This window comes from Bos taurus, chromosome 18, assembly GCF_002263795.3.
Source record: "Bos taurus isolate L1 Dominette 01449 registration number 42190680 breed Hereford chromosome 18, ARS-UCD2.0, whole genome shotgun sequence".
NCBI lineage: Eukaryota > Metazoa > Chordata > Mammalia > Artiodactyla > Bovidae > Bos > Bos taurus.
Window position 1 is genome coordinate 39154132 of NC_037345.1, and position 14079 is coordinate 39168210.

The 14079-nt window shown below is 41.7% G+C and overlaps 2 protein-coding genes across 6 annotated transcripts in view; one reads left to right on the forward strand and one right to left on the reverse strand.

Moving 5' to 3' along the window:
• Positions 1–9645, forward strand: part of PKD1L3 (polycystin 1 like 3, transient receptor potential channel interacting) — a 78703-nt gene extending 69058 nt beyond the window's left edge. The window contains 6 exon segments of the mRNA XM_059877311.1: positions 3734–3858; positions 4624–4784; positions 6062–6272; positions 6710–6811; positions 8490–8624; positions 9433–9645. Coding sequence (XP_059733294.1) covers positions 3734–3858; positions 4624–4784; positions 6062–6272; positions 6710–6811; positions 8490–8624; positions 9433–9549 — 851 coding nt within the window. The 3' untranslated portion in view covers positions 9550–9645.
• The window catches only part of IST1 (IST1 factor associated with ESCRT-III), a 44917-nt gene continuing 35179 nt past the window's right edge, over positions 4342–14079 (reverse strand). For 3 of the 5 annotated variants that reach the window (XM_005218503.5, XM_059876584.1, XM_059876585.1), the window contains 3 exons: positions 13844–13936; positions 12756–12804; positions 10097–11471 (listed from right to left, as the gene is read on the reverse strand). In XM_005218503.5, the coding sequence (XP_005218560.2) occupies positions 11272–11471; positions 12756–12804; positions 13844–13936 (342 nt within the window). In that variant the 3' untranslated portion in view covers positions 10097–11271. 5 annotated transcript variants of the gene reach the window in all.

Sequence of the window (14079 nt, forward strand, 5' to 3'; positions counted from 1 at the left end):
TGCTCTGCGGCATGTGGAAGCCTCCTTGAATAGGAATCGAACTCATGTCCCCTGCATTGGTAGGTGAATTCTTATCCACTGTACCACAAGGGAAGTCCCAATAGTATCTTCTTATGATGATAATCCAACTGTTTTATACCCACACATACCCCAACATACACACACATAAAAACATTCTCCCAATAGAGTAGTTATCATTCTCCCAGTACAGTAATGTAACTTATGACTAATATTTCTATTACAGTGATTATATGAATATTTTCTAAGTATGAGCCTGATGGCTCAGTTGGTCAAGAATCTGCCTGCAATGCAGGAGACCCAGTTCAATTCCTACGTCAGGAAGATCCCCTGGAGAGGGAAATGGCAACCCACTCCAGTATTCTTGCCTAAGAAGTCGAATGGACAGAGGAACCTGGTGGGCCAGTTCATGGGGTTGGAAAGGGTTGGATACCACTGAGCAACTAAACCACAAACCTCCGTGTATTATGATTAAATATCTTTTCGCTTACAATATTTTTCCCTAGAGTTTATAGTTACTTCTTTTTCTTTTTCACTTTCTTGGTTTTACATGCATCTATCATTGATTCACCTCCAGACTCTTCCTAGAAGTAAAAATTTCATTCTGTTCAAAACTATCAAGTAACTTATCATTTTGTCTTTTCCTTAGAAACATCCTCTCTCAGGCCTACTATTCTGTTGGTATAGTCCAGATTGGTTATTTTCTAGGCCTGCTTGAGAGCTTTTTGAACTTGGACTCTCCTTTCCCTGTCTCCTCTCTCCTCTGTTGGATCACCTTTCTCCTAAATCCCATGTCTTCCCTTCTTGGTTTACTTTCTCATTTTGCTGGAACACATCCAGCCGGTATGTTTGTTGGTAACTTCCTGGAAATGAGTAAGGGAAGTAAATTTTCTTAAAGCCTTCAGTTCAGTCGCTCAGTTGTGTCTGACTCTTTGCAACCCTATGAACTGCAGCATGCCAGGCTTCCCTGTCTGTCACCAACTCCCGGAACTTGCTCAAACTCATGTCTATTGAGTTGGTGATGCCACAAACCGTCTCATCCTCTGTTGTCCCCTTCTCTTCCTGCCTTCAATCTTCCAGCATCAAGGTCTTTCCCAAAGAGTCAGTTCTTCTCATCAGGTGACCAAAGTATTGGAGCTTCAGCTTCAGCATCAGTCCTTCCACTGAATATTCAGGACTGTTTTCCTTTAAGATTGACTGGTTTGATCTACTTGTTGTCCAAGGGACTCTCAAGAATCTTCTCCAACACCACAGTTCCAAAGCATCAATTCTTTGGCACTCAGCTTTCTTTATAGCCCAATTCTCACATCCATACATGACTACTGGAAAAACCACAGTTTGACTAGACAGACCTTTGTTGGCAAAGTAATGTCTCTGCTTTTTGATATGCTGTCTAGGTTGGTCATAGCTTTTCTTCCAAGGAGCACACGCCTTTTAATTTCATGGCTGCAGTCACCATCTGCAGTGATTTTGGAGCCCCCCAAAAAGTTTTTTTTCTGCCATCACGTTTGGTTGGTCAATCATTTGGCTGGATACAGTAATTTTTCAGAGTTTTTAAAAGTTTAGCTCCACTATCTTCTAGCTTCTTATACTGTATTAACAAGTATGATGATCCCCTTACTCCCAAAAGCTTTTAGAGTAATCTCTTTGTCCCCAGAGTTAGGAATGGAGTTCACAGTGTGTCCTTTCATCTGGAAATGTATCCCTTAAGTTCTAAGAGATGTTCTTGCATTTTTCTATTTTTTTCTTTTTTCTGATATTCTTAGCATTTTGATGTTGGAATTCATAGATGGAGCCTCAGATTTCCTCATGTGTTTGCTTCATTTTCCATCCTTCCCTTCTGATTTCTGAGCAATTACTTCAATTTCCAAACCACTTTTGGAATATTTTGATTTCTAAAAATTGTCCTTGTTTCTTTTTCATAGTTTCCTACTGTTCTTTTTGGATGCAATATCCTCTTCACTAAGGATATTGCAGGTTTATGGTTTTTTCTGCTCCTTCAAGGCTTTCTATAATTCCTCTGAGCTTCTTTTTTTTTGGTGTTTTGATCTCCGGTTTTCAATGTTAGAGATTCAAGTGTCCTGTCATATTTAAGAGGGAGGCAGTAAAACCAAGTAAGTGCTAATTAGAAGCACCATGTGCATGGACAGAACTAGTCAGGTAGTATCTGTCCTTTTAGGGAGCAGTTTGCAGAGAGAAGACCCCTCCATTCTCCTGCCTTGAGGATGTAAGCCTTTAAGACTCCTCAGAGCCAGTTAAGGGAAGGGGAATGGGAAGGGTCTCACCATGCAATATTTAAACTTTCTTTGAATTCCCTTTTCCAGTGCACTACTACTCACAGATATCCCTGGTGTCCTGAGTTCAGATTCTCTCTGACTAAACGTTACTGGGAAGGCAGGATGGATAGTAAATAACGTGGTTGTAAAGGGGAGAGAGGAAATCTGGGTTTTAACTGTTTATGTCCAGACTTACGATTCTGTTAGTTCTGTTTGAACTTCTACCTTCTGAGGTACCTGATGGCTCCAGTTTCTCAGCCTTTGTGGGGTTTTATGCTAAGAACCAGCTGCCTTCTGGGTTTCCTGTGCTGCTGGCTTAGGTTTCAGCTTTCTTGAATCTTCTCAGGCAGTGTCATTCAGCTGTTTTCCAGTTCCAGGCTCATCTGCCCACCTCCTCTTTATCTTTGGGTCGTTTTTTTTATTCCTTTACTGTCAGTGGCATTTTGGAAGGGATTAGAGGGACACTGCGTATGTTCAGTTCCTCCCCATTTAACAGGAAGTCTGCCCTAATCCTCCTTCCTTTCCCCTCTCCCCCATAATTTGCCCACAAGTGTCCTATGACCATTAAGTTTTACTTCTAATCAGAATTGTTTTCCTCCCAGGCCCACACACAGTAGACCACTTCTGCTACTTGTTTCAAAATGAAACATGAAAGCTTCCCAAGAGTCTTCTTAGGGTTTTTAACTACTCAAAAACTAGGGGTAAAATAAACATGGGGAAAGTCCTGGCTTTCCCCATGAGAGCTAGCTATGTAAGGCAGGAATTCCTTTTGTTCTTAAATGTACTTCTACTACAAGAGGTGCATCTTAGTTCTAGTATTTAGGGGCTTTATGAAAAATTTATATCTATAAACATTTCATGATCTTATAAAGCTTTTTGGTCTGTCTTCATAAACATCTTGAGTATGCAGGGTATACTGTCAGTATTCATGGGATAATGTTAGTGCTTTACATATGGTAAGTGCCTAATTTGGAAAGGTTCAAATCTTTTTCATCATACTAATTTCTGAAATGTATTTTTAAAAGCTTTAACAAAGGTACCACGCTTCCATTTAATTCCATTCACCCCACACTTTACATTGCAATCAATTATCTGAAACATCATTTTGCAACAGTACTGCTGGTCAGTTTGTTTCTGTAGCCATTCTGACTTGGTAAGAGTGAAACCTATTAACAGCTGTTAAGACACTCTCCTCTATGTGGGATCAACAGTATAATCCTGACTTTCAGTGCAATCCACACATTCTTCCAGCAGCTGTGCATACATGATCCCATTTAATATTCATGACAGTTCTAGAGGAAATACTAAGTGACATGTAGAGACTCAAGAAAATTTGAAACGGATGGTCCAGGAACACTTGGGGTTATCCGAAAGAGAGTTGGAAGGGCAGAAGGCAAATTTAAAGGCTCTTAACTCCAGGTGTTCTTTCTTATTCTCAGGTGCTTTCTTCACCTCCATGAGACTGGACGTTTTAACTTCCCTTCAGATATCAAGGAACTTTGCCTGGTCTGTCACATCACAAGTCATCTACTATCTACTGGTCTGTTACTATGCCTTTGCACAGGTGAACTGAAAATATTAGATGTAAGAAATTCTCAGTGTTGCCAGGTATTACTTGGAGAACCACAGTGAGCTGCTTTTAGGATTATGGCCATGATTTTGGTCCTTTCCGGAAGACTGACTTCAGTCAAACCTACTGGCTTTCCACCAAGTAGTTCAGTTTTCTAGAGTTAAAAAATTAAGTTTATAGAAAGAATTTTTTGTACAGTTATATGAGCCCTATCTGGGGCTTCCCAGATGGCGCTAGTGGTAAAGAACCCACCTGCCAACACAGGAGATGTTAACAGACGCAGGTTCCATCCCTGGGTTGGGAAGACCCCCTGGAGGAGGGCATGGCAACCCACTCCAGTATTCTTGCCTAAAACTCCCATGGACAGAGGAGCCTGACAGGTTGCAGTCAGATGCGACTTAGCACACACATGACCCCTATATAAGCTAACACTCAGATGACTGCATCCAAAAGGCATTTCTTAGGCCACACGCAATATTTTGTTTTCAGGGTTTTAATTCATTGAGAAACTTTATTATTAAGTTTACACAACATGATGAATGTATACAATTACAGTTGTTTTAAGGAAGGCCAACTCTTCTCTAAGTGGCAGCTCTGAATGACTACAAGGCAGAACTGAGACCAGAACTGATTGTGTCCAAGTTAGGGATCTGAAAGGTCCCTGGCTGAGTGCTTTCCCAGAGTTCATAACACTTCATTGGGAAAAGACCTAGGTAATCTTTCAGGCAAGCAATAGTGACTCTGGTGTCTTATGTTTAGGGTCGCCAGTTGAAACAGCAGAGGTGGAGGTTCTTCATGAGGAAAAGAAACCTTCTAGATATGAGCATAATCCTCCTTAGCTTTGTCATCTTGGGACTTGACCTGACACTTATTTCTCTACATAAAAAACACATGGTACAATACCATTATGACCGGGACAGGTAAGAGGGACCCTGAGGGAGCAAAGGATATTCTCACTTGATGCTCAGAATTTACTGGCTACACAAGTATTCTTTCAAACTCCCCTCTTCCTCTCTGCCGGATCTCTATTTGTATAATATCACAGTTAAACACAGACTACTGTCCACAGTGAAGAACACAACTAACTATAAACTGGTAACTGCTAATTACATATGAAAAGCTCTTCTGCCTTCATAGTACTTAGGTACATGTTAACCTAGGATAATAAATTTCACATAGCAAGGGCCTGGAATTGGGTCATTTTGCACCTTGGCCAAGGAATGAAGTCCTGACATGACACATGATCATTCTTTGAATAGAACCACAACACATGGAACACCTCTAAATCCAAAGAGGGCTGCCTTCTGGGAAGGGATGTTCATCCTTTAGCTCATCCTTACCAAGCAGCAGTCTGATGCCCCTTTGGGGTACCCTCTCTGGTCTTTCTCGTGGGAAAGACAAAGTATGTCATTTCCCAAAGTACTGCCACGTGGTGCTTGTCTAACCTTTCAGTGCTCAACAGCCCAGTCTGCAGATCTGTTAAGTCTGAGGCGGTGTCCCAGGAAGGCCTTATAGAGGGTTGTTCGTGCAGGGACAGTGGTGTAGTGTGCAGTTTGAACGGTGTTGGCACCGAGGTCCTGCCTGCTGTGTGGCACTGCCTACATCTTATCACAATAAAAGTGCCAGTTCACTCATGTCTGTGGAGGTCTTTCCAAGTAACCTAGTTGCTGCAACGTAAAATTATCAATGCATCTCTCACATAACTACAGAAACCAACCACCCCTTACTTCTATAGTTTAATCATCTCTCTACTCAGCACTGTTAAATCTATTAGAGGATCAATTACCACTGTTAGAGAACAACATAGGATTAAAGTGTTACAGAAAACAGACTGGCATTATTATACATCTCGTTAGGTTAACACATCTCTTCTGAAAGGAGAGATCTGAAACTAGAGCAGTGGTGGAGGCTGGCCCCGATTCTTGATAACTCCAGACTCAGGATAGATAGGATGAATCAGGAGTAACCAGCTAGAGGCTGCATTCCAAGGTTTCTACAGCACTGCTCCCAGTCGAGTGTGGCCTTGTGCCAGTGTGCTCACATCCACGGGAAGCCACACTGGAAAGAAGCGTTCTCTGCCAACAAGAATGGGACTTACAGAGCTGCTGCACTTGAGCAGGAGGAGCTCTGGAGACACTGACATCACAGGAATTGATGGCACAGACTTCATACTGAGTGTCTGCTTTCCTTGGTACAGGTTCATCAACTTCTATGAGGCAGTTAAAGTCAACTCAGCTGTCATTCACCTCATGGGTTTCCTAGTTCTTTTGGCAACAGTTCAGCTATGGAGCCTGCTGTATCAAAACCCCAGGGTGCGGGTCATTGGCAGAACACTCAGCAGAGCCTGGGATGAGGTCGTGGGCTTCTTGCTGGTCATCTTGATCCTGCTGACAGGCTACGCCATTGTGGTAAGCACCCGTCCTAGTGTGTTGTCCTGAGTGCTGTGGTCTTGGAGTACACGCTGCTTCCTTAGAAAAGGTTGCTAAATGGAAAGTCACGGTCCAAGCTGGCAGTGTTTTGGAGAAGATAGTAAAGAGCTGGTTTTAGTTGTGTTATGTCCATATTTAACCAGCAGTATTAGAAGCTCAAGACATTTCTCTCATCTTTAAAATGGGGATAACATTTTAACTCACAAGATATGAAAGTCAAGTAAATTTATATGAAAACACTAATCACAAAGGAATTCTGTATAGTTTTTAGGCACAGTAATTTGAATGGCTGCTAAGGATATTCTTTAATTTCCATTCCATTGGGTCTACATTGACCTCATCATTATAACCATCTCAGGACCCACACTGCAGCCCCCTCGGCTGTTTGCCAACCCCACCTGACTGTTCTTTTTCAGTTTAACCTACTGTTTGGATGGAGCATCTCCGACTACCGAACTTTTCTCAGTTCAGCAGTAACTGTTGTCAGTCTCCTCATGGGAATCTCTCATCACAAGGAGGTAAAAAAAACTCTCTTCCTGGTTTCCTTGCAGAATTATGTTTGGTTTAATACATCAAACGAGAACTGCTTATAAAAGCAACCTCTGCTGTACCATTACATGCTGGAAAAGGGAGAAATTTAGAACCTTTGCCATCATTTTATGGTACTACCTATAGATACAGCTTTTGAGTGGCTGTTATCTCCTTTTCTAACCACATAGTCCCACATACCTCATTTCTTGTATCCTCAATCTTACTGCCAAAGACACAGGGCTCTCATACTTAAGACAAAATAACATGATTGCTGCTGCTTTCTCAATAGCCTTTTGAAGTGTACAGCTGGAAATGACCTGAAATAATTAGGGAGGTACATTTCCACAAAGAATTACAGTATTTATGTTTACAAATACTAATGTCACAGATCTTCTGAAGGAGATCAGCCCTGGGGTTTCTTTGGAAGGAATGATGCTAAAGCTGAAACTCCAGTACTTTTCGCCACCTCATGCGAAGAGTTGACTCACTGGAAAAGATTCTGACGCTGGGAGGGATTGGGGGCAGGAGAAGGGGATGACAGAGGATGAGATGGCTGGATGGCATTACTGACTCGATGGACGTGAATCTGAGTGAACTCTGGGAGTTGGAGATGGACAGGGAGGCCTGGCGTGCTGCGATTCATGGGGTCGCAAAGAGCTGGACACGACTGAGCGACTGAAATGAACTGAACTGAATGTCACAGAGGGGTGTCATTTCCCCCCAGGAACTACCTACACAAATCCCTTTCTATTTGACATAAAAAATAAAGTAGGAAACACAGATGAGGTTTTGGGTCCCCAAAACTAGCATATATAGATTTGATCAGGGAGAAAAAACTCTCTGATTCCAATTCAGATTAGTGAAACTGGCAAGATTTTGATCAAAGCTTATCATTCTGATATCCTATGTTAAGAACAGAAATTGCATGGAATAGCAGAGACCATCTCCATTATCATTTCTGGTTTCTATGTATTCTTTCAATACACTCTTGCTATTCCTCGAAGCTTCTGTATTTAGATGTATTTTCTAGATTTGCCAAAACTCACAAGGGCTTTGAGTCTATTTATTTAGCTGCACAGCTTGTGGGATCTTAGTTCCCCAACCAGGGACTGAACCTGGGCACGCAGCAGTGAAAGTGCAGAAAGAAAGAAAGAAAGAAAGGTCAGTCAGTCATGGCTCTTTGCGACCCCATGGACTGCTGCCTACCAGTCTCCTCAGTCCATGGAATTTTCTAGGCAAGAGTACTGGAGTGGGTTGCCACTTCCTTCTCCAGGGGATCTTCCCAACCTGGGGTTTAAATCCAGGACTCCCGCGTTGCAGGCAGACGCTTTACCATCTGAGCCACCAAAGAAGCCCATGAAAGTGCAGAGTCATAAGCAATGCACTGCCAGGAAATTCCCATGAGTCATTACTACAACTTACCTGTTATCTTCTTGTGGAAGCCCCGAAGGCATAATTATTTATATACTCTTAGAGTCAGTCACTCTTGCTCTTCTGTCCACTCAAAAGTATTTTCCTTTTTAGTATTTTTGCTTTTCTAGTTTCCACCAGGCAGAAGTATTTTCTTATGTGAATATATCCAAAGTATTAGCACATATTTTACATTTTTAAAGCAGAAATTAAACTATCAGTGTTTAAACCCAAAGTGTTCCATTGTCTTTTCAGGTTACTGCTGTAAACCCAGTCCTGGGCTCCTTTCTTATCTTCACCTATGTTGTTTTGATGGTACTTGTGATCATTAACCTTTTCGTTTCTGCCATTTTAATGGCCTTTGGTAAAGAAAGAAATCCCTTAAGGTAAGTAACTCAGTAACTAAGCTATAAGCTGTATCATGATTTTTTATCCCTGGAAAAGCTCAGATTTAGCTCTTCTTAAGATTATAGATTGATATAACACACGGTATCAGCATATTCCCTTTATTAGTCTCCATACTGCTGTCAACCATTTTACTAGGAAACCCAATTTACTAAAAGTACATTATTCCAGTAGTCATGTATGGATGTGAGAGTTGGACCATAAAGAAAGCCGAGCGCTGAAGAATTGATGCTTTTGAAATGTGGTGTTGGAGAAGACTCTTAACAGTCCCTTGGAGGGCAAAGAGACCAAACCAGTCAATCTTAAAGGAAATCAGTCCTGAATATTCATTGGAAGGACTGATGCTGAACCTCCAATACTTTGGCCACCTGATGCCAAGAATGGACTCACTGGAAAAGACCATGATGCTGAGCAAGATTGAAGGCAGGAGGAGAAGGGGACGACAAAGAATGAAGTGGTTGAATGGCATCACCAACTCGATGGACATGAGTTTGAACAAGCTCCGGGAGTTGGTGATGGACAGGGAAGCCTGGTGTGCTGCAGTCCAGGGGGTCACAAAGAGTTGGACACGACTGAGCGACTGACGTTATGTTCTATATCCAGTGTCCTAAAATATCTGGTTCTCAACTGTTAAGTAGCAGAAACACTGCTGACAAGGCCTGACAATAAACCATTAAAGGAAACTATCTTTATATCTACTTTTAAAAATTACATCTTTGGTACTTTTTCCTTCCAACATTAACAACAACTTCAGTTTCCTCACTTTTTTCCTTTTGTCTTCCAGCAGACTGAGAGAGAGGCCACACTGATGGATATGCTGCTGCTGAAGCTGTCAAGTTTGTTAGGGATCCGGCAGCATCAGAGCGCATGTAAGCAAACAGCCCTAACAGCAACAGCCATGGACAAATGAAGGTTTAAAAGGTGAGTTACCTTAATCCTGTTGCCTCCTCACGTGGCTTATTACTTCTGAGTATATTAACACTGATCTTGGCATGGTGTACTTTGGGAAATGTTTATAGTATACTTTGTTAATTTTCCTAGTGAAGAATCAAAAATCCCCTTGGCACTACCAGAAAAGGGTTAACACTACAAGGGTGATGCAGGATGAACCAACTCTGCTGCCCAGCAGCAACTTAGACAGCACTTACCATTCATGTTCCAAAAATACGAGTCACAAGTAAGCTCACTCCAACTTTATAATCAAAGACACAAGCATGAGATCTGGCTCAGGGGAGTGCTGTCACAGAGAAGTAACCATGCCAGCTCCCAGATTACTATCTGGGCTTACATACAGAGATCAAAATGGGCTTCTTACTCCCCAACTGTCCATCCACAATATCCAGGGAGCAAAAGTAAGGTCTGGCTTGTACCCAATATTAGTTACTTGCTTAAAATACTCTCCACTAAAAGCTGAATTTTCCCCTCATCATTTTACCCAAACAGTGGAGAAACCAGGGCACAATATTTTTAACTTTATTAGCAGCTACTGAGCCATGAGATACAAATCAACCAAAAACATTAAAGTTGCTTGAATGGAGTATGTACAGATTTACCACACAGAAGCCGAAGTCATATCTTCTGATCCCAGCGCCACCCTTGTGGGGAAAGATGGCCTTAACTAGGGGGCAAAAGGGTTAGTCTCATCCATTGAGGGAAGCAGCAAAACAATTAGAGCCACACAGGCACCAAATATTTATTTGAGATCAGTTTGTAGAGGTTTTCTTGATCATAAAGTCTTCAAATGAAAACAGGAATCCCTCTTCAATAATCTGTAGGCTTTCCAGCTCACTACTCAAGAGACTTGAATATTTCTAATTAAGGCTACTGGAAGCCCACCTTAGCCTTGACTGGTGACTTCTGCTCAGTACATAGCCAAATGCAATCCAACAGAATGCCATGGGGGAAAAACAGGAATTTACACAGTGCTGCCCTCTATTAAAAGGGAAACATAGCACTCAAAATAAAGCAAAGGCCACAGAGGGCTCCCTGAGAATCCAGTAGAACTAAGAGAGGCCTTCAGCTTTCCAAATAAACTTTGTAACTGGATCCAGATGGAACAGTGCCCTGCAGCAAGGAGTAGTGTGCATGTCAATGAGAAGACCCAGCTTCTGAGAACTATTATAATGGCTTCCTGAGCCATTTTTTTCTCTCCCCCATTCATGTTAAGAGCGTGAAAATACACACCTTGGCCTTGAATCTCACTCATCACAAATCCCTCTGTACAGAGGGTTTGTTTCTAAGTCTGGTACCTCAGCACAGAGCTGAGACGCTTCAGGAAGTCCTCTCCACCACCATCCAGCCATCTCTCCCCACAATGATTTCACGTTCTCATTGCCCTGTGGAGGGATGGTGGGACAGGAAGGAAAGAACCGGGGATCACACTGACAGGAAACGGACAAGAAAGGCTGCCAGGAGCCAGCTGCTCCAACCTCATCATCCCCAGTTGTTAGTCTCTTGGGAGCAATGGAGAACTGGAAAGCAGCAGAGTCTGGTAGAGCAGGAAGAGAGCCCAGAGGGAGAGTGTGCTCAGTGATGGTTAACAGATAAAACAATTTCATGGAGATTCTTTGTTACAAGGAAAAACTGCTCAGTCTCAACTCCCAGAACTTGGACCTTGCCTGGTTTAGGAGGCCTATGTTTTCTTTTTTAGCTCCTCAAATCTCCGGGAAAGATCATCGAAGTCAATGTCCTCTGACGCTGAGGTGTTGGCACCAGGAGATGCAGTTGGGAGTGTGTCTGGCACAGACGGCAGCTCTGGCAGTACAAAGTTGTCGTAGGTCTCTGTGAGCCTTGAAGCAGGCTTTGCAGGAGGCTCTGGCTTGGGCCCAGGACCTAATCAGAGTAAGGAACATAATGTTACACACACCAGAGAAACAGCTCAAAGCCCAGAAGGAAACACTGCTTTAAAAAAAAAAAAGTTCTAGAAGTCAGCAAAAATTTTCAGGACAATTAACGGCTAGATTTTCTAATTATAGTTGAATACATCTGTTTTATTTTCCTACAGTGAGAAAAAGTTTAAGGGGAAGTCAAAGTGTGGTGCATAGGGCTTAGGCACACAGGATTGATTTAAATGGACTGTTCCCCTTTCACAAAGGTCTGCTCCCGTAATAAGAAAGTCCAAGGAGTGGTACTAGAATTGTACTGGGAAGAGCAAAAAAATGTATAAGGAATGTTAACATCCACACTGTTCAATGTAATGGAATGTGATCTTGTTTCTAATCTTCCATTTTATATTTAACAAGTTAAAATCATCACCCTCTCTACCTACTGTACGTTTCCATTTCTATCGAAGTTCTAGAAAATAAGAACAGTGCTTGCCTCTGGGAAGGAACACCAGGTAACTTTCTGGGGTGATGGAAATGTTCCCTTTACTAAGGTGGTGGTTACATAATATGTGTGTAGATACACCTAAAAAATGGTAATATACATTTCTGTATTTTTTTGTATGTAAATTATACCTCAATAAAACCGTCCCCAATTTTAAAAAGTGTATGTTTCTCTGGGGAGAATGGATACATGTGTATGTATGGCTGGGTCCCTTCACTGTTCACTTGAAACTGTCACAACATTGTTAATTGGCTATACCTCAATATAAAATAAAAGATTTAAAAAAAAATTTTTTTAAGTAACCCTCCCCCCACCAACGAGTTTCTGGAGTGCTGGTAGTATTTTTTCAGTGAATGGCTCCATGAACATGCTTGCTTTGTGAAAAATCATTAAGCCGTTCACTCATGATATATGGCCTCTTTCCCCCTCTTTAATGCCCAAACTTAAAAACTTTTTTGGTATTTCCAAGCAAAGTGGCAGTTGAAGCAGCAGGAACATAAAGAACTTGAGGGTGATGGACAACCAGAAGGTGACAAAGAATAATGATAACTATTAACAGAAAAAGGTAATTTGGGAGATCCCTTGGAGCTAGGATAGACCTTTTCTTTTTGGAAATGGGAAATCCTGAGTTCTGTTTGCACCATACTGCATGTGGGGAGACAATGGGGCATGTGGGTAGAATCCCACAAGCATAAAAACAATCTGAGGAAGGAACAGTGATGAGAAAACACAAACAACAAAGGGTTCAGTGCTGAGAAAACCTTCAAAGGATTTCTGACTCACACTCACCAACAATCTGTGTAGAAGACACATTCTTATCAGCATTAATGTCATCAACCTGAAACACAAGAGATCATTACCAGAAGAGAAAGCAATGGCCTCACTGGTGAAGGTAATGGTATAGGCCCATGTGTGTGGCAAAAGCTAAGCTGCTCAGCAAAATCAACAAACCTGCTCCAAGAAACTGCCCCTCTGCCCCCCTGTACTCCTTTCCTGATCTCCTTCCCACCAGACAGATACTATGTTGAACTCTTTAACTGCCAACCAAAGGAAAAGAAAATTCTTACATCATTAACATCTCTCTTTAATCTGATACCTTCACCTTCCAGACAGTGAGAAAGCATTCTAAACCACCAATTCACCTCCAAGAATCAAGTCCTCAAATACTAATACAGATCATCTACTTCCTTCCTAGGAACAGTTGGCAAAGCTTCAATGCGTGCAAAGCCAAAACATAAAAACTCAGGCCCAAGGTAAAAACCAAAGGAAAGGACACTAAGCAAGCTCAGGAACAGGGGAATCTCCCTAGATGAGGAAAGAAGGCTGGCAGGAAAGTCATCTAATTCTGAACCAAAGCTGTGACAACCATGTACAGTTCAAGGCATTATTAGCATATTACTGATACCAGCCAGTTTTAAGTATAAGACTAAAATTAATGCTATAGGCCAAAATTTACTAAACTTGGTACTTCTGTTTAATACAAATATCTGGCTGTTATTCCTTTATAAGGTGTTGAGAATTTATAAAACTGGTATTGTAATTATATTCTACCACCAAGACTGTACCAGGTCAAAATGATTCTCAGTCTAGTTACTATTAAAAAAAAAATGATAAAGTGCCTCACTAGAATTTTCTAGGGTCTGCAGCTCCTTCCTGATTCCTGGGCTTTTAACTGCAGACAAAGCATTGCCACCAATGATGCTGCCGCCACCACCACGCCCCATTTCCAGGGTAATATTAAAGCAACACAAAAATCCAAAGCATACAGCAATGCCAGTACTAGGAGTTGATCAAAACTTTGCCTTCCCTGTGGCCATTATTTTGCTCTCTTCCTGGGATTCACTCTCCTGCTGCTTATAAAAGGCTCAGGCACTTACAGATTCATACGATGGGGGAGTTGCTGGAATCTGAGGTGGATGAATATTGGGAAAGGCCTGATAAGTTCCCACTGGCAATCCATTGAAATCCGACTGCAAGAGGAGAAAGGCAACATAAGAGACACTGCCCCATCTGCAATTTTTGAAGTATGTATATGGGAAGAGAGAAATAAATACGTGTGTATACAACTGTTTTCTCACTGTGAATATATTCATATTGAATAATATATATTTAA